The sequence below is a fragment of the Hirsutella rhossiliensis genome (genome assembly GCF_020360975.1).
Source record: "Hirsutella rhossiliensis strain HR02 chromosome Unknown scaffold00005, whole genome shotgun sequence".
Lineage (NCBI taxonomy): Eukaryota > Fungi > Ascomycota > Sordariomycetes > Hypocreales > Ophiocordycipitaceae > Hirsutella > Hirsutella rhossiliensis.
The window spans coordinates 4,126,206-4,144,945 of NW_025408671.1; the positions used below are offsets into that span (position 1 = coordinate 4,126,206).

Sequence of the window (18,740 nt, forward strand, 5' to 3'; positions counted from 1 at the left end):
AGCCGTAGTCGGCCAAAGTCTAGCAGTCGCGCTTTGGCCTCTGGGTGCCTATACGTCAAAGTGTGAGCCGCCGACCATTTGCTCATCCGCCGTTGACGTTTTGATGATGCCACTCATACGGTTTGCCTTGCGTAGATCAATGTCGTCCAAGTTGTCCCAATCTTCGTCGTCGTGATTCGCGTGCGCATCGTTCATTTCCTCGTCGTCATGCCTGATCCGATCCCTCATGTGGTCATCGAGCGCGCTTTCGTCGACAAAGGTGAAGCCCTGGAAGTTGGCTTGGACCGACGGAGACAGAGGCGTGGATGTCGCGTAGCCCCGTGCCAGCGCCGCTGCGCGCTCGTTAAGTGACCCGTTCTGATCCAACGCGTTGGTGAACTCGGGATCGAAGTAGGAAACGTCTGTCTCGGATTTGAGCTTTGGCCTGAAGGGGGGCGTGATGAGCTTCTTTGCCAAGATTTCCCAATCGATGTCGGCGAAGAAGGCATGTCGCTTGAGCTCTTCGGCGTCATCCGTCGCCCCCAGCCTGTGCTTGGGGTTTCTGTTAAGTAACCCCTTGACGAAATTTCGGCCTTCTTGTGAGAGGGTGTCGCGAGGGAACCGGACTTTGCCGAAAGCAATATTCTTGTACATTTGTTGCGTGTCCTCGGCGTAGAACGGGCTCCAGCCGCAGCACATCTCAAACACCAGCACGCCCAAGGACCAGAAGTCAACCATCTTGGTGTACCCCGACTCATCCAACAGCACCTCTGGCGCCAGATACTCGGTCGTCCCACAGAATGTGTTGGTCGTGTCGTTCTTGGTCAAGTTTGCCTTGGATAGCCCAAAGTCACACAGCGCAATGTGGCCGTTGGCGTCCAAGAGTATATTTTCTGGTTTGAGGTCGCGGTAGACAATATCGTTGTTGTGTAGATGCTGGATGGCTAAGATTAATTCGGCAATGTAAAACTTGGCGCGCCGCTCGTCGAAGCGGCCTTCTTTTTGCAAGTGCCAGAACAGCTCTCCGCCGGACATGTAGTCGGTCACCAGGTACAGCTCAGATGGCGTCTGGAAAGAAAACTTGAGGCCGACGATGAAGGGCGAATCGGACATGGCCGTCCGCACGAGAATGTTGCGCTCTCCGACCGTGTGCGCGACCTCCTTCTTCTGCACAATCACCTTCTTCTGCAGCACCTTCATGGCATAGATGCGCTGCGTGTCCCTCTTCCGTACTTGGTAGACTTGGCCAAACGTCCCTTTGCCAATGAGCTTGAGGATTTCGAAATCGCTTGGGCCGAACTGTTTTCTCTCCGACCGCTGATACAAGGCCTCAACGTATATCTCGCCGGTCGGGGCGTTCTCGGCCACTGTGTCTGCATGGCCCCGCAGCGTAAACCAGCCCTTGACGGGGCCGTCGTGATCTCTGGTAGCCTGAAAGCCGACGTGTCCCAGGAATTCTTCGCCCACGGCCGAGTGATCGTATACGGATATGTCGACCAGCATGTTGGAATCTACAACGTCACTACTCTAGTCAGCCGTCGCGTTCCGACACGGTGCGCATTCAGACAGGGGGTACAAGGCCATACTAGACAGCTTCGGCATCCCATTTCGGGTTCAGGAACTGGGTGCGAGGTGTTCGGTTTCGGAAAGTGTTGTAGTCGGTGATGCTCGTGTTGCTACTCTGGCGACTTCGCATGGGAATGGCCATTGGGCGGCCAGAGTCGCTGCCTTGGCGTTGTATTGGGATGCCGCCAAAGGCCGACGGCGGCGCGTTGGGGATTTCGTCTTCCTCGGCAGGCCGCGGCCCGCCCGAGATGAGCTCGCTCCGCTGGAAGACGGCGACGACGTACGGGTCGCGGCTCCTACGCAGCCCTCGCGCCTCGGTGATCTTAATCCTCAATTTCCCCTTTGGCGCCGGAGCCTGAGCGCCGGTGGCACTCCGCGGCGTCTGCAATCCGCTCGCATCGACGCCGTCGTTGCTGGTTCGACTAGGCGTCTCCTTGCCTTCTGATTGCGACGAGTGAGCAGCGGACAGTGCTCTCGTGGGAGTCGGCGGACCGCTCTTGAACATGACACCACGAGTTAGCCCTCTCAGTCCCTCGAGCGAGTACCACTTGCTAACAGAGGTGGCTGCATTCAAGTCGGGAGATGGAGGCTTGAACGGGGCTTGTCCGTGTGGCAGTTGGGGTGAGGCAGCAGGACGACCAACTTGAAGGGCAGCTGTCGCCACCTCTGACACGATCGTGGGGGCTAGGGGCTGGGCAGTGGCAGGCTCTGGTCGACCAGCCGGCTCCGGCGGGTCACGGTGGGAGCGAGAAGCGCCCACGGCGGTCGCGGACGCCTCGGAGCCATGTAGAGCAGAGTCTTGGGTCATTGAGCCCTCGGAGGACGGCGTGTGTGAAGAGGGAGGGGTTGGATAGGGATGAGAAGCTGGCTGCGCTTGGAGGGCAGCTTCGGTGTGAAGAAGAAGGCTGTCAGGCTGCGAAGAAATGTGGACATCGACGGGTGGTGTTCTGCCGTAACGCCAAGAACTCTCGGCACGACCTCGTGATTGCCGCGCCGTGGACGAAGCATCCTGGCCCTGCCGGGTCCGCTTGGGATCCAGGGGCACGGTACCGCCGGACCGTGGGAGGACGGAGGACGGGTCGCTATTAGAAGAGTCTTGACAAACCTGGCCGAAGTAGCTCATGATGCCGGGCAGACGTTTGTCCTGAAGGTCTGGCTGAGGAGTGGCGATGCCCGAGCGTGGCGTGTCGGAGCCAATGTGGTCCACGCCATCTTCGTCGGTGGCGGCGGTTCTGACGGATCGGTCAATAACTTGCATCGTCGCGGCAGGCAAATGAAATGGAGTGAAACGGTAGAATCAAAGCGGAAGGGACTTTGCAGGGCGATGACTGGTGGCGGGGGGGGGAGAAGCAAGGCGACGTGCCGATGGGAACACTAATTCCTGGCAGTAAAACCCAAGACTAGGAGTCAAGCGGGGGGGGCGTGTAAATGTGAGGCTTGGGGGCGGGCAGGCCGTGATGCGGGCAAGGATAGTTGGGCAGCTGAGGCGGGAGAGGCGGCGATTGACGGAAGCCTGGGCAACGCGAGAAGGGAAGCGATGGTTCCGGGAGCGGGTGTGGAATGGCACACTCGCCGCGCAAAGGAATTGCAAATAACGAGACGAATCGTCGGAGTGGCCATGTGGGAAGAGTGGAGATGTTGAAGCTTGATCGGGCCCGGACCAAGGTAGCGCAAAGTACTTTTGCTGTACCGGTGGGTGCGAGCCTAAAGCCGGAGCCCGAGGCCCATGGCTGCGGCTCCCACGAGGTGTCCAAAAGGTACCTGCTCTAAGCCCCGGGTGGCGCATACAGGCGCGAGTCAGGAGGGCCGAGTCAGGACAATCGATCGCTAGATCGCTGCCGACAAAGGGCTAGGCAGTCGAGGCCGCAACCTGATCAAGGACTCAAGATGGAAGCTGGTGCTCGGCCCCAACGGCCAGGCCAACGGTGCAAGACGGCCGCCCCGAGAGCCTCGCATCTGCGTCGAGGCGGCCAGGCTTGAGCAGAGCACCTTGTACCGGTCCTGACTGGCGGCCCCGCGCGCGGTCATGGATCGACAACGTCATGTCCACTCTGCCATGGCCCACGGGGGATGTCGACCAAAAGGGGCTTTCATCTGTCCGGCAAGGGCAGAAAGGGGCAGAGGGGGCGCATCAGTGGTCCAAATGACAAAGCTGACTCGCGATCTCGGCCCCGGACACCTCTGGCTGAAATGACTTGCCGGATATTGCTGGGGGACAGACCAACAAGACGCTCTACCGCGGGCGGGGGAGCACCAGGCGGCCATGCAAAGAAGGTTTTGGCCAACCTAGTGACCGGAGATCCGAACCCCAAAGTTCACTTGAACAAGCTAGGCTGCCGTTGGATAAATGGAGGTAGTGTATTCGCAGGCGTGTGTGTACCTTGTACAGCAGGTAGCAGGTATGACGCATCACGACTCGACAGGCCAGAAGCTTGTAGTGTGCTGAGCGTTGGGGAGAAGTGACTTTCGGTTTTTCTCTCCCGCCATGGGGACAGGGTCTCCAAATCGGGCGTCAAGGAAGAGGGAGAGAGAGAAGGGGAGAGAGTGGGGGGGGGGGGAGGTAGAGTGGAAGAAAAGTTGGCCCACGTACTTTGACATCATGGCCTGCGTGGCTCGCCGAAGCAGGTCAAAGCCGCCTCCCACGTTCGCATGCCCGCCCTCGGTGGTGCCCGACATGGCGGCGGATCGGCTGGCCGGACGGAGACGAAGGGCAGACGTCTTGACGGGACCGGCAGGGGAGGGAGCAGGCTGGTGTTGTCGCGTGCGCCTCTGGAGGCGGATAAGGGTGGAGGGGGAGGGGAAACAAAGATGACGGAGAGGCAAAAGCGCACGAGGGAGGGGCCAGAGGAAAAGGGTTCCAGGCCGTGGGGGCAGACAAAGAGCCGTCGGTTGAGCTTGAGAGGGCCAAAGTCGACGAAGCTCTGGTGATGCAGGTTGCAAGCTCTGGGGAGGCGAAAGAGAGGGCGGTTGGGGGATGGTTGGCGCGGTTATGTAAAAGCTCTGCACGGTGCTTGCTGCGGCGGCATGTATCTATCTACAGGCGGTACGGAGTCGTGGGCGGCGCCGCCTCAGGGTGCAAAGTTGATGCGGGACGGGGCACCTTGGGGGCTGCTTAAAAAGCAACATCCAGGGCCACAGTGCAAACTCCCGTGCAAACTCCAGTGCAAAACGCCTTGCATGCTTTGCCTTGATCACCACGGCTTATTCAGACGCCCGGAAGCTTCCATGTGCTGTTTGGCGCCCGCTTGCGCACAGTAAAGCACCGCACACACTGTCCATACAGCATTCCCCCGGCGTCCGTGGGCAAAGGGCGAGCGGGGTTTCTAGTGGGACTTGGACGCTGTCATTAGTGGGCATGGCGCCCGAGAGAGCGACACGTGCAGTACCTGCGCTGTACTTGGAGCTCGATTTATCAATGCTACTCTGCCATTCTGCCTACTCCGTAATTACCTACAGTACACTCTCATGGCACAGGGTCGCACCTGTGCTCCAGATTGATTGCCAGGTACATCGAGTACAGTACGTACAGTAGTCGATTCCGGGGCTGCGGTGGCGGCGTGCGGCCAAGATGGCGGGGCTCCAGCTTTCCGGGAGTACCAGGCCGGCCAGACAAAGTACAGTGCGCTCCAATGTCCACGCCAAATCCGCGCCGACCCTGTACATGTACCGGTCAGTACCTGTGTGCATGGCGACGAGGCCACCGGCCACCCCCCCACCAACCAGCCTGTATCCGTAATGCCTCCGACGCCGTACAAACTACGTTATTTTGGGGCATGGGGAAGCGCTGTGGCACTTCATCTGGTACAGGATCGCCCAGCCACGGATGCCTTGGCTCCCGGCTCGCCATGTCGTGCGCCGTCCGTGCTGTTCGTCCCGAGTCTGGCACGGCCTGCCATTGGCCTGGCCTCTTATTGTTCATGAATAGATACAGTAGGTAGGTAGGCAAGCCGTGTGGCCATTGTACTTACGGGGTAGGCATACATGAGGTGGGAGCGAGATATCATTCACTGTACATCGATCGCTATCTCTAGTCATCGATATGCAATGGCCCGCCCTCGGCACGGCTAACAAACTTCCCGCCCTGGACCGGCATTCCATCCCGGGCGTGCCAGCAACCAGAGAGGCATGCTCGACACTCTCGACCATAGGCCGTTGCGCAGTAGTTCTCCGCTTGTCCCTGTCTCTGTCAAGTCCTCGATCTGGTAGTTGGCTCCATTGGACGGCACTCAACATACAAGCGGGCTATTGAACATCAGCAGCCGCCGCATCAGCCTCGGCCTCGCCTGTCCAGGTAGCGCATGACCGCATGTACCTCGACAGGTGGTCGGAAGCCTGAGGCCATTGCCACCTTGCCGCGGAACGAGCACGTCCGCCGCCGCAAAGCAGTCGCTGAATCATGGTTGGGATATTACATGTCTATACCTTGTATCGACTTCTCAGAAGAAGGCACCTAGGTGCTGGTGGGATAGGAAATGACGACGGTAAGATCCAAGGCATGACACTGATGAAAGCACGTCGCATTTCAGCTGCCAAGACGCGCATGACTTTTGCCGTATCCAGCCGGTGTGCCATCAAACGCCCCCCCATGCGATTGGTGATTGTGTTGCGAGGCCCATCTCGAGAAGAGGTGAAGAGGTTCCTAGCAACTCGAGCTATTGGCCACTAGGCACCTGCCTAGTATTCGTACTTGCTCTTGACAACACAGTACCGGGTGCAACTTGAAAGAGTTCATGCTTTTAGTTCTCAGCCTCATCCTTCCATCCGCCAGAATCAGCAAGTAGCCACGACTTGCATGTACCTATTGGCCTGTTGCAGGTACTGTGCTGTGCTTGTGAGTTGCATGATGGCTCAGGTGTCAGTTATGCGCCCAAGAAACAGGTCGGTCAGCATTGAATCATCGCCATAGCCCTGTCTCTCCTCTCCTTTGGACCTGCCACAGCCCCCTTTACGCCCTTTACGCCCTTTACGCCCTTTACGTCTTTGGCACAGCGCCGGACGTGCTTACGCACAGGTACCCGTCACTCGGGAGAGGTACTAGACCGGTACCTCGACAAAGGCCACGACGTCGCACGGCATCCCAGCACCCATTATTGCTCCTCGCTCCCTCTCGCTTGCTTCTCTCCCCCCTCTCCCTGCGCTGCCAGCCAGACAGCTGCTTTACCAGCCGCAGCCGAGTGGTTGCATGCATCGCGCGCAGCGTCGCCTTATGCAACCGTCTCACACCGCTCCGCTGTCCGCCGTGACGTGACGAAGCCCAAAAAGACGCTGTTGGCCCGGGCTGAGATAGCAAAGGTTTTGTGTACTCGAGGGAAACCCGTCTTGCAGCAAGCACTGCGCTGTGTCTGCGTGTGCTCGACGACGGAGCATCTTGAGCAGCCTGGCAAACCAAGCAGTCGGGGACATCAACCATCGCCTCATCGTCTACAGCAGACGGGCCGTACCTGAACCGCCACAGAGGGTACATGGGCACTGGACACCAGAACCGAAAACGACCACCGCGCCACCTATATAACCTGGTCGCCCTCGGGCTGCGTGCCGTCCTTCGCGGCCTTGATTTTAGCCAGCCAGTTCGTCTCCATCTCGAGCGTCACTCCCTTGGGATAGAGCCGGCGGTCGACGCCTTGGCGCGGAGCTAGGGGGTCAGGATATTGTCCTTGTGCGGGCTGTCAGTGTTGCACTCATGGCATGGCAAGACGGGAACGGCTCCTCCTACTCGTGCTGAAGCCCTGGTCCGCAAGCTTGGACATGAACCGTTCCTGGTCGCCCTTGGCCCTTCTCGGGGGGCCGTTGCTGCTCCCGGCGGGCGTATTGGGCTCGACAACTTGGGTGTCGAGCGGCAGCGATGACTCGGGTTGGCTAGCTATGGGGGATGACTTGCAAAGACAGCCGTTGACAGCAGAGGCTGTCCGTCAGATGGCGTTTCGGGCAAGTTTTTCGCTCCCATGAGCGAGAGCCTTGAGATGGGAAAAGAAGACAACGCAGCCCGTTGGATGAGGCAGATTCCTACGTGCAGGACACAGGTCACGACTGGCGTAAGCTCGGGACAGACTATTGGACGGCGGGATTGCCGCAGTCCAGGGCTTGACAACGTCGCGGCTGGTCAGCAAAGCCCCCCTCTGGAAGCAAGGGAACACACTTGCGCAGGGAGATATTTTATCTGTACAATACTCGGCACATGCATACAGTAGACACTGCTTCGTAGGTACTGTGCAGCGCGATGACGTGCCTCGTTGGCCGTCATGTCCGCGAGAAAGAAACAATGGCCGGGATTTGCCAACAAGTCGGAGCTCCGGGCAGCCCAAGGTTGGCGGGCAAGGCCGGGGCGACGTTTCTCCGCAGGCGCCGGCCATACCTATCCCTCTTCGGAACTCGCCAGTAAACCCGTGAGCCCACCAGCCAAAACCTCCTCTGGTCGACGGCTGCTTGAGGGCAGACAAACTTCCACCGGCTTAAGCTTTTCCTCTTATTTTTCTCCCCTCCCAAACTCACTATTTCTGCCTTTTTTCCAACATCGCCATTGCCTGCAACCCAACCCTTATGAACAGCTCCGTCGCCCGTCCCCGCCAGCCGCCGACGCCGCACACGCGATCGCCCGAGACACTCTCGTGACACAGCCAAAAAGGCCGCCATCCGGCGTCTCCATCCGCCCACCGCCCCAATGAAGAAGGCGGCCGCAGACATCCCCGACGCGTGGGACGACGATTGGGAGGCCCAGGTCGACAGCCTCCCCCAGCAGGACGTGCAGCCGGAGGGGACGTCGGCGCCCCTCACAAAGGCCGAGCGGCTGGAGCAGCACGCCGAGGCAAATCGCAAACTGTGGGAGTCGGCGTAAGCGCGAGACCCTACCCTGACCACCTCAACTTGGCCCTGGTCCGCCGCGCATGATGCTGTGCTGACTGCTGCGTCCTCTCGTCATTGCAGCGACACGCCCCAGACCTTTCACTACCTGGAGGCCAATAACGACGTTCCCCTTGCGTCCACCTTTAAGCCCCAGGTCAAGGTCCTGAGCCGCAAGCCGGTCGTTGCCAAGGACCCCGTCACCGGCCTGGCCCGGCTCGCCCTCGACGACGATGCCGACCAGTCGGACAAGAGGGAGGCCCAATTGACCCCGGAGCAGATCCGCGCCAAGCAGAAGCGGGATCGGGAGGAAAAGCAAAGGCGCTACGACGAGGCACGCGCCAAGATCTTTGGCGAGTCGGCCTCGTCGTCTCGTGGCTCGTCCCCCGGCACCGTTACCCCGCCCCGCCCAGAGGGCCGTCACCAATCGGGCAACGGCCGAGGTCGTGGCCGTGGCGGAGGACCGAGGAACGGCCCGGACACTCGGCAGTCACAGCCCGACATTCGCCGGCAGAACAGCCAAGCCGGTCCGACCAGAGAGCTGTACGACCCCAACTACGCATCCAAGCCCGAGCTCCCCGCGCAGAGACGAGGGCCGGAAGGTGATGCGTGGAAAAGCCCTCCGCCCAGAGACGAACCACAACAGCCCATCCGGGCGCCCAGGGGACCCGACGGCAGCGGACGGGGAGGGGCCGGCTTTGTGCGGCGCGGCGGCAAAGAAAGTTGATTGCTGTGGCCTGACAGCCAATGCGCTCTACCATCCGCCCCCAACCTTGCCGGCAAGCTGGACCACCTTGTCGGCGTCGGTGGCGCGGTCCTTGCCGACGTCGCTGATCACCTCGCGATAGCTTGTGAAGGCCAGTCTATCCAAGCCTATGCCCGTCATCTCAGACCAGTATACTAGGGTATCATGTACATGGGACGAGGAAATGCCATCAACCACGTCCCCGCCAATCGGGCCGTCCTCGGTCTCCGCCTCGCCGTCGGAGAAGTAGGCCTCGTCGACCTCAGCCAGCCAATCCTTTTGCTCCTGCGGGCCCGGCTTGCCGACAAAGCCCTTGCGCTGCGCGACGATGGGATCTTCAACCTTGATCTGCCCGCCGCCGTTGGTGCAGCCCCCGGGACACGCCATGACCTCGACGTACCCATACTCGAGCGACGCCGCCGACTTGCCCGCAGCCCGCCGAGCGCTCCCAAAGGGCTTGCCGCCGGGCATCCGGGACGGCCGCGCAGGTTTGAGCCTGCGTACCAGGTTTTGGATGTTTCGGAAGCCGTAGTACCGCGCGGCCCTGAAGAGCGGTTGGCCGTCGAGGGAGACGCAGTACTCGACCACGTCGGCGTTGCGGCCGCGGGTGGTTCGGATTTCAGAGCCCGGCGTTTGGGCGGCTCTGCTCTGCAGGATATAGTGTAGCAGGCCGCCTGAGGAGCCGGCGACGCGGGGAGGACTCCGAGGGCGTTGTGTGGGGAACAAGAATTGGTGTAACCGCGAGTCGGGGAAGGGCTCCAGCGGAGGTATGGAGGTGCCGTCTCGGGGAAGCTGGAAGAAGTCGATTCCTCTTGACTCGCAAAGCATGAGAAGTTCCTTGCTCGTGATGACACAGTCGACGTCGCGGACTCCCGGCGCGAGCGAGTCTGCGCCAGCCCACGCCTGGTCCGTGAGCTCCTCGCGGCTGGCTTCGAGCTTCTTGTCGAAGCACGGCATGACGGCCAAGTGCCAGATGCGACTGGGCGGGATGCCGAGGCTGCGGCTCAGCGTCGTCTTGAGCAGAGTGCCGGCGAGGGCCTGAGGCGACTTGACGCGCGACAGGTGGGGGAGGACGTGCGGGTGCGTCTTCTCGGCGTAGCACACCCAGCCGGGACACGAGGCGGCGAGGACGGGCCGCGAGGGGGTGGATGCGCCGAGGGCCTCGTCGGCGGCGAGGACGAGGGTCGCGTCGCGCACAACGTCGGTGTCGACGACCCACGAGAAGCGGCTGCCGCACGCCCCGCCGGCGGCGAGGCCCGAGTCGCCCCGGAGCAAGACGTCAACCATGCGGCGCACGTCGGCGCCCGAGACGGCGCCCGAGGGGCACGCGGCGGCGAGGCTGGCCCTGGTCTGGGGGCTGACGCTGGCGACGAGCAGGCGGGCGCCCGGGTCGGCAAGCCCCTCGACGACAAAGCGCCGCGCGGGGTCGTCGTTGTCGGCGGTGGCGGCGGGGACGGCGACGACGCGCAGGGCGGGCGCGGCGTCGAGCGTGGCCAGGACCTCGGCGTGGCTCTGCAGGCTGACGAGGACGGCCTCGGCCGAGGTGACGCAGCCGGAGCAGGCGAGGCAGTCGGTCAGGGAGATTTGCGCGGCCGACTGCTGCTGCTGCTGCTGGGAGCCGCCGTCGAGCATCACCTCGGTCTCATCGTGGGCGTCGGCGGCGGGGAGCGTCTCGACGGGCTTGATGCATGCGACGCCGGGCGAGATGAAGTCGTTGAGGTCGTCGACGGAGAGGATGGCGCTCATGGTTGCGCCGCCGGGGGCTCGTCGCCCAAGACCTGTGTGTGGCTACTTCACACTTCTTCTTCGCTTGTTTCTTTTTTCCCTCTCTTCCTCTTGTCCTAGAATTTATAGGGTTCGGTCGATTGCCGTTCCAAGTCAGAGTTGTCTCGTCTGTATATCTTCTCTCCTCTATGCTTCTAGACGGCAGCTCGTTCGGGAGGGGGGGGTATCTCGGCGCTCTGGAGGAAGCGGCTTCGGCGTCGTCTGTATGGTTCGCGGGGGCCTCGTCCTCTTTTCAGCGTCCTGCTCGCCGTCGCTAGACTTTATTCTGCCGTGTTGAATGCGGGACGAAGAAACCAAAGTTAGAAAGCCCAGCAGACGATAGAGCGTCCAACCAACAACAACCTCCCTCAACAGCAAGATGCAGAAGAAAAAAGAAGAAGCAGGAAATGGAGCGCTTTGCGCTGCTGCTCGGGGAAAATCGCCACAAAACACGGATCCCCCGATCGCGCACCTCCTGAAGGGGGGGGGAGAAAAATTAGGCTTGCAGGTGCACGGCTTAGAAATACGGCGGCGGGCGTTGGCTGGGGCTGCGTGCGGCGATGCGAGCTCGGCGACGGGCCTTTTTGGCGCTGGTGGCGTCACCGGCTCCACCGACCCGTGGGCCAGGGGTGTAGGGTAGGCGGGCAAGCTCGCAGGCCGGGCTGTTGCACGACAGGGGCGAGAGGAAAGACGAGAGTTTTTCACGTCGGCAAACATCAACGCCTGCTGTTATCGAATAACAGAGAGTTGCGACGGCCCCTCCTGTATTTTGCGGCCCGTCTAGACACACGCAAAGACGCGCGAAGAAGCGCGGACAATACGCCGCGTGTGCATATCTAGGCTGCTCCCATGCTTACATCAACTCGGCGATGCCCTCATTCCTCGCCCGAGCTCCCAGCCATTCAACTCCCTCGATTGCAATGTACACGAATGATTTCTCCGAGCAGCCGCAGCCGTAAACTCCAAGTAAAGGCCCCCTTCTATCCACCCGCTTATACACGAGGCCATTGCCGCTGCCCCAACGGGTGTTCGCTGCCAAATAGAATCCAAGAGCCAAAGAAGATAAAGATGATAAAGAAACGGCACGCCTAGGCCTCTGTTGCCTGGGCTGCACTTGCGGCGGACGTGGTCTCGCCTTCTCGGTCCACGCCATTGATCTGGCGCCCTGGGTCCTGGGCCTCGACGACGCCCGGGAGTTGCACGTCGGCGGTGCCCGACAGGATGGCCTGGCGCCGCTCGTGCCAGTCCACCTCGCTCTGGATCACCTGGGACAGGAGCACCTCCTTCTCCAGCCACTCCTTGTAGTAGACCTCCTCCCACTCCTTGCACTCCTTCTTGAGCGCCTCGCCCACCTCGTCGGCCCACTTCGATTCCCAGTAGCACTTGCGGTACAGCTTATCTACCGGGTAGGCCAGCTCGTCGGCCGAGAACAACTCACCCGAGAGGGCCGTGAAGAACTCGGCATTGACCTCCTCGCCGTTGACCGACGGGTCGGCGCCGTCGTCGTGGCCGGCGCCATGCGACTGCGGCGTCTTGATGATGATTTTCAGCTTGCTTGACTTGCCCGTGGGCCCCATCTGCATCGACTTGGGCACGGGGTCCGAGGGCCGGAGCGCCTCTGTTTCGTGGACGGTCCGCATGTGCTTAGCAAGCGCGTCGGATCTCGTAAAGGAGCGATCGCACTCTGCAAGAAGCATTAGCCCAGGCGTACTGGAGGAGAGGAGAGAGGCAGCGGCGAACCCGGCAGGTAGCAGTAAAAGGGCTTTTCCCTCGTGTGGCTGCGCATGTGAGCCTTGAGGGCATAGCCGCTGGCGTGGGGAAGACCTTTGCGCTGGCAGCTCCTCCACTCGCACGTGTACTTTTTTTGCCGATTCTCAATGTGCGAGTTGTGGATGTGCTCGACCAGCCTGTCCATGTTGCTGAGATCGCCTGCGGGACACCCGTCCCAGTCGCATACCGAGACTTGGTCCTGGAAGTCGTCCTCGTCGAGGCGCGCATTGACGGGGGAGCTCGGGATGTCGCCCGACGTGTCCGAGGACAGGTCCGACATGCCCTCGAGGGCATCTGGCTCGGGGACGGGCTCGGGCTCGGGGTCCGGGACCATGGCCGATGATGCCGTCGACGCGGCCTCGACCTTTTGTCGCTTCGAGGGGCGCAGGGAGGCCTCGTCGTCGTCGTCGTCGTGGGCGTCGTCGTCGTACGGCTCCTCGGAGGCCATGGACGACAGCGGAGAGTCGGGAGGCGAGTAGTGGTGGCGCGCCATGGCTGTTTTGGGGCGCGAATGAACCGGTCGAGGTAGATGAGCGGGCAAGCGGCAAGAATTGGTCGAATGGTGGACAAAGCTGGTAGCTGATAGGAGCCCGAGAGCTGGCTTGAGTTGAGGCGGCGACGATGGGGACGAATACGACGAGGGGGTGATTGTTAGCGCGGCGCCGAATGCATTGGGGGACGGAGAGGGAAAACAGAGGCAGCTCGAACCGAGCGGGTGGACGGGCGAGTCTGCGTTGCGGCTCGCGCCATTTAAAAATTGGCTCGCGGTGCCATCACGGACTGACTGCAAGGGGAGAAGCTTCAGCCCTGTTGTACAGTACAGTGTGGCCAAGGCCAAGTGTCATCGCGCGGCGCATCACCAGGGTGCTAGTCACAGTGCGGCCCTGTACGGTACGGCATGCATTCATGGCTGAGTGCGCAAAGCCACTTGTTGGTAGCCTCACCAAGTATTTACTTTGGATTCACTAACAATGTCCAGTATTGGGCTTGTACTCAGCAAAAAGGCATCCTCAGCCTCTGCGACAGCCTCTATTCACCAATACCCAAATAATACCGACAAGAAACTCGCAAATGGTATTGAAATGGCACAATCTATAGCGCGTCACACTTCAGGAAATGATGCATATATATATGTGTCATATGCCTCTCCAACTCCAAGTCGTCAAATTCCACCCTTGACTCTGCCCTCCATTTTCCCCCAATCAACAACAGCTTCGCGGAGCTGGCCATCAAGATGATAGAATGAGAAAAGAAAAGAAAAGAGAGACGCAGTCTAGGCATGGCCGTTGGAGCCTACAAGCTTGCGTCTCTGCTTAACGGCCTCGGCGAGGTTGTCGAGCACAGATTCGGTGTCTTGCCAGTTGATGCACGCGTCTGTGATGCTTACGCCGTACTCGAGACCCGACTTGCCCTCGTCGGGCACCTTTTGGTTGCCTGTTTGATTCGCGACGCAGGTTAGCGTCTCCTACACCCAGAGACAAGCAGGCAGGCTTACCCTCGTTGATGTTGCTCTCAATCATGACGCCCATGATGGCCGTGTCGCCCTTTGCAATCTGCTCGGCGAGGTCGGCAGCCACTTTGGGCTGGTTGCGGTGGTCCTTGAGCGAGTTGCCGTGGCTGCAGTCCACCATGAGGCGCTGGCGGACGCCCTTTGCCTCGAGGGCCGCCTTTGCCTTTGCGATGCTGTCGGCGTCGTAGTTTGTGCCCGCGGTGCCGCCGCGCAGGATGACGAAGCAGTCGTCGTTGCCCGTGGTGCCGACAATGGCCACGACGCCGGGCTTGGTGACGGACAGGAAGTGGTGCGGGTGCCGGACGGCGCCAATGGCATCGATGGCGACGCCGAGGGAGCCGTCGGTGCCGTTCTTGAAGCCCACGGGGAAGCTCAGGCCGCTGGCGAGCTCGCGGTGCAGCTGGCTCTCGGTGGTGCGGGCGCCAATAGCCCCGACGGAGAGCAGGTCTGCGAGGAACTGGGGGGAGATTGTGTCGAGCATCTCGCTGGCAATGGGCATGCCGCGGGCCGTCAGGTCGACAAAGAGCTGCCGGGCCAGGCGCAGGCCCTTGTTGATCTTGAAGCTGCCGTCAATGTCCGGGTCGTTGATGAGGCCCTTCCAGCCGACCGTGGTGCGCGGCTTCTCGAGGTACGAGCGCATCACGATGAGCAGCTCGTCCCGGTGCTTATGCTTGGCCTGCAGGAGCATGTCGCAGTAGCGCAGCGCCGCCTCCGGGTCGTGGATGGAGCAGGGCCCGACGACAACGAGCAGCCGGTGGCGGGCGTCGGAGCCGTTGACGACGGCCGCCACCTCGTCGCGCGACTCGATGACCGTCTTCTTGGACGCGGGCGTCTGCGGGATCTCGTGCTGCAGCAGGTCGGGCGGCGTCAGGGGATTGTACCCGCGGACTGCGTGCGTCTCGGTCAGCAAGCGCCCAAGCAGAAGAGAGTCGACGGCCTACTTCTCCAGTCCTCCGAGTCGGCCTTGTTGCCGACATTCTTGTTCTCAATGTAGAACTGCCAAACATGCTGTGAGTCACCTTGGCGGTGCAGGCTGCTGGGCCAAGACTTACCGACATTGTAAAGGCAGGAGCGGGATGAGAAAGAATGAGAAAGAAATGTTCCCAGGGGAGGAAGAAGGGAATGGATGACACGCTGAAGACGAAGCAATGGAACAAGAAAACGTCGAGGCGTAAAAAGTCGATTTCTTGTGCTTCTCTGGGCCTGCGTCACTTCCCTCCCCCTCCAAAGATTAATCGATAAATCAGGTGTTTTTTCCCTTCGGGGTTTGAGAAAAATAGGGGCGGCGGGGCAGCGCTGACGCCGTTGATGCCCAGCGCCCGATTGGTCAATTCATCTTCGAACTCTCCTCAACGCCATATGTTTCTTCAGCCAGCGACACCGTCACAGCTACTGTGCCATCACCTTATTCAACGAGCCAAGTTGCGCATACACATCTGCTCACAGTAGAGTGCACCCCTCGTCTTGCTTGACGGGCACCTCTCACGCAACGTCAATGCTGACGATTTTAATGTCCTCCTCGGGCTTCTCCTTGTACGTCCGCACACCCTCGATCTTTTGTATCACCTCGAACCCTTGCGTCGCCCGCCCAAATATCGTATGTTTTCCGTCCAGCCACGGCTGCCCTTGCGTGTCAGTTCGTCCTTTGGACAAAAAATAAAGAGTCCGAAGAGCGTACCGTCTTCTCTGTCGTGATGAAAAACTGGCTCCCGTTGGTGTTGGGCCCCGCGTTGGCCATGCTCAGCGTGTACGGCTTGTCGTGCTTGAGGCTGCTAAACTCGTCCTCAAACTCGCGCCCCCAGATGCTCTCCCCGCCCGTCCCGTCGCCCAGCGGGTCGCCTCCTTGGATCATGAACTTGCGGATCACGCGGTGGAAGATGGTGTTGTTGTAGTAGCCACTCTTGGCGTGCGTCACAAAGTTCTCGACCGCCTTGGGCGCTGCGTCGGGGAACAGCCGGACGTGGATGTCGCCGTACGTCGTGTGCAGCACCGCGCCGTCGGCCGTCTCCTTTTGCCGGACCTTGGCCTCTTTCTTGTGGCCCGGGCCCGTCGGCCTCTCGTTCTGCACGTCGCGCGTCGACTTGGAAATGTCCTCGTTGCTGGTAAACATGTAGAAGCGCACCTTGCCCACCCCCGTCGCCACCAGGATCGGGTCCCGGGCCTCCGACTCCTGCAGCAGCGGGTTGCTGGACGCGCCCATCTCCACCGACACGACGCCCTTTTTCTGCGGCTGGCCCTGGTACAAGGCCAGGTGGACGGCGCGGAAGCCCTCGTCGCCGCCGTAGACCTTGAGGACCCGGTTCGTGTACGTGTTGAGGGCCTTGATGCCGAGCATGGAGCCGTAGAGGATAAAGTGGCCCGACTCGTCAAAGACGATGTTGCACTTGGACCGCAGCAACGGCGACTCGAGCTCCTTTTCTTGCGCGAGCCGTCGCCCAAACTCGACGTGGTCGAACTTCTGCGACGCTGCTCCGGCCTGCTGCATCTCCTCGATGGCCTGGAGCGACTCGTCGTAGGTGCGCTGCAGCTTGGCCGTGGCAAAGTCGAAGAGGCGGATCTTGCGGTCCGGCAGCGACAGCGTCGCCAGGCTGTTGCCGCTGGGCGACAGGGCGAGGCACGACGGCACGCTCTTGGCCTTGCGAAAGTCAAACAGGTTGGTGGCGCTCTTGTACTCGAAGACGTTGTCGGGCTTCTCATAGCTGCCGCTCGGCCGCCAGTACTCGACCATGCCGTTCTCGTCGGCCGATACGACGCAGTCAAAGGCGTCGTTGAAGGCCATGAGGTGCACGGGGCTCCGGTGCAGGCCCTTGATGGTGTGTATGGGCTCCTCGCTCTCGCCGCGGCCGTCGTAGATGCGAATCAGCGGCCCCGCCTCGTCGGACACGGCCAGCAGTGGCAGCGAGGCGCCCTTGCGGTGGACCCAGCACAGGCACTTGGGCGCGAAGCCGGGCGAGATCATGGACAGCAGGTCAAAGGTAACGACGTCGAAGACCTTGATGGTGTCGTCGGCGCCGGCGGTGGCGAAGCTGGTGCCGTCCTGGCTGACGGAGACGGACCTGATGTCGCCGTTGTGCGCCTGGAACTGCTTGACAAACTCGATGCCCTGGGCAATCTTCTTCCAAAACTTGACGACGCCGTCGGCCGACGCGGTGATGAGGAAGTCGGTCAGCGGTGTCCACGTGACGAAGAGCAGCTGCTCCTTGTGCATCAGCGACCGCGAGTAGCGCGTGGACGAGGGCATGGCGGCCACGTAGAGCTTCTCGTACGGCAGCACGCGGCGCTTCTTCTTGGGGGCTTCGGTCGAGGGCAGCTGCGGGCCCATGTCGTCATCCGACGAGTCTGGAGGAAGCTGAATGTCAGAAGAATCGGAGTGCGAAGCCACAGACACAGACATACCCGATCCATCTTGCTCGGCAAACTCGGCGTGGCTCCGTTTCTGCGACCGCTCGTCGGCCTCGGCTGCGGGTTCCGCCATTGCGACGCGGGCTGCTGCAGCTTCTGTTCCTGCTGGAGCTCCTGGATCAACGCCGCCTCGGCCACCTCTCGCCTCGGTCTTATCGAGCTCGCGCCGCGGACTGTCGAGGTTGCGCCGAACTGTTGTGGGAGGGCGATGTGAACTGCGGCGGCGGGTGACGGGACCAAAAAATGAAGTCTCGCCAGAGCTACCAGCCGTGTACCGCTTCGGGTAGTCAGCCGTGCGAGATACTTGTGGTGGGTAAAGTCGGCACATGCATTCCAGCGTGCTTCACCCGAAACAACAGCTCATTTTTATTCGAGTATTTTTAGCATCTCAAGGACTCGTTTTACGTCTGTAAGTATTGTACAATGGCTGATTGCCGTGACGTCAATAAGTTGATTGATCACCTGATTTGTCCCTGTCCAGAGACTGTTTATTCAGCCGTAGGCTGACTTTACATTAATCGAATAAGTTTTCCCTAATATGAGGGTTTGGTGCAGCAGGGATCAGTTAAGTTTTCTGACATCTGATTGGTTGTATGGTTTCTAAAACGTAACTCAACTGGATGATGGCCTTCTAAAAGTGGGTCCAATTTTGCACTTGCCCCTGAATGTCACAGAGCTACTCTGAGCATCGCGGGTCGCCAACAAACCCATCGTACGCAGCTGCTTTCAACCGCAGTGAACCCTATGCCTCATCGAGGGTCTCAAGGTGGCGTGGTTTCCATCGTATGCATTCGCTGTGGCGAGGAGAAACCAGCGCAAGACTTCCTCGGCAGAAGAAAGTCGGCTGGGCACACCAAGAGCTGCTTGGGCTGCCGCAATAAGCGCGCCTATCATGTTGGCTTTATCTCGCGCTCCACAAGATGTTCAATGCTGATCAATTGAAGTACTCCAGGTCCAGACGCATAACCCAGACTTTGAGGAGGTCGCGGTCCGTCCTTCCTCCGCTGACGGGCCTGCTGCGAAAAGAACAGACCGAGATGCTCGCTTACAACCCGAGCAAAAGATACCTAAAGCCCAGCCTACATCATCTGAAAGTTTCCAGGAACGTCATACAGTGAGGTTTTCTTCCGAGGACTCGATGAGCCAACCGCGTGTAGTGCTGGGGAC

The 18,740-nt window shown here is 60.5% G+C and overlaps 6 protein-coding genes across 6 annotated transcripts; 1 reads left to right on the top strand and 5 right to left on the bottom strand.

Annotated features, from left to right (window-relative positions):
* Positions 1-48: 48 nt before the first annotated feature.
* Positions 49-4,221, bottom strand: HRG_05930 (kinase; the record flags this gene model as incomplete). The annotated part of the gene is made up of 4 exons (XM_044864401.1): positions 49-1,501; positions 1,566-2,041; positions 2,651-2,777; positions 4,136-4,221. 4 exons carry the CDS (start codon positions 4,219-4,221, stop codon positions 49-51), a joined length of 2,142 nt encoding a protein of 713 aa, XP_044720933.1.
* A 3,982-nt stretch (positions 4,222-8,203) lies between these two features.
* On the top strand, positions 8,204-9,109 carry HRG_05931 (uncharacterized protein; the record flags this gene model as incomplete). The annotated part of the gene is made up of 2 exons (XM_044864402.1): positions 8,204-8,373; positions 8,467-9,109. The coding sequence occupies 2 exons, from the start codon at positions 8,204-8,206 to the stop codon at positions 9,107-9,109; spliced, it is 813 nt and encodes a 270-aa protein (XP_044720934.1).
* A 27-nt stretch (positions 9,110-9,136) lies between these two features.
* Positions 9,137-10,873, bottom strand: HRG_05932 (cytosolic Fe-S cluster assembly factor nar1; the record flags this gene model as incomplete). Its single annotated transcript, XM_044864403.1, has 1 exon — positions 9,137-10,873. One exon carries the CDS (start codon positions 10,871-10,873, stop codon positions 9,137-9,139), a length of 1,737 nt encoding a protein of 578 aa, XP_044720935.1.
* A 1,106-nt stretch (positions 10,874-11,979) lies between these two features.
* HRG_05933 (zinc-finger double domain-containing protein) lies at positions 11,980-13,154 on the bottom strand (the record flags this gene model as incomplete). The annotated part of the gene is made up of 2 exons (XM_044864404.1): positions 11,980-12,575; positions 12,632-13,154. 2 exons carry the CDS (start codon positions 13,152-13,154, stop codon positions 11,980-11,982), a joined length of 1,119 nt encoding a protein of 372 aa, XP_044720936.1.
* Positions 13,155-13,934: 780 nt separating this feature from the next.
* Positions 13,935-15,229, bottom strand: HRG_05934 (DAHP synthetase I family domain-containing protein; the record flags this gene model as incomplete). The annotated part of the gene is made up of 4 exons (XM_044864405.1): positions 13,935-14,095; positions 14,157-15,059; positions 15,113-15,167; positions 15,224-15,229. 4 exons carry the CDS (start codon positions 15,227-15,229, stop codon positions 13,935-13,937), a joined length of 1,125 nt encoding a protein of 374 aa, XP_044720937.1.
* Positions 15,230-15,653: 424 nt separating this feature from the next.
* Positions 15,654-17,646, bottom strand: HRG_05935 (cyclophilin type peptidyl-prolyl cis-trans isomerase/CLD domain-containing protein; the record flags this gene model as incomplete). The annotated part of the gene is made up of 3 exons (XM_044864406.1): positions 15,654-15,791; positions 15,850-17,510; positions 17,568-17,646. 3 exons carry the CDS (start codon positions 17,644-17,646, stop codon positions 15,654-15,656), a joined length of 1,878 nt encoding a protein of 625 aa, XP_044720938.1.
* Between the last annotated feature and the right edge of the window lie 1,094 nt (positions 17,647-18,740).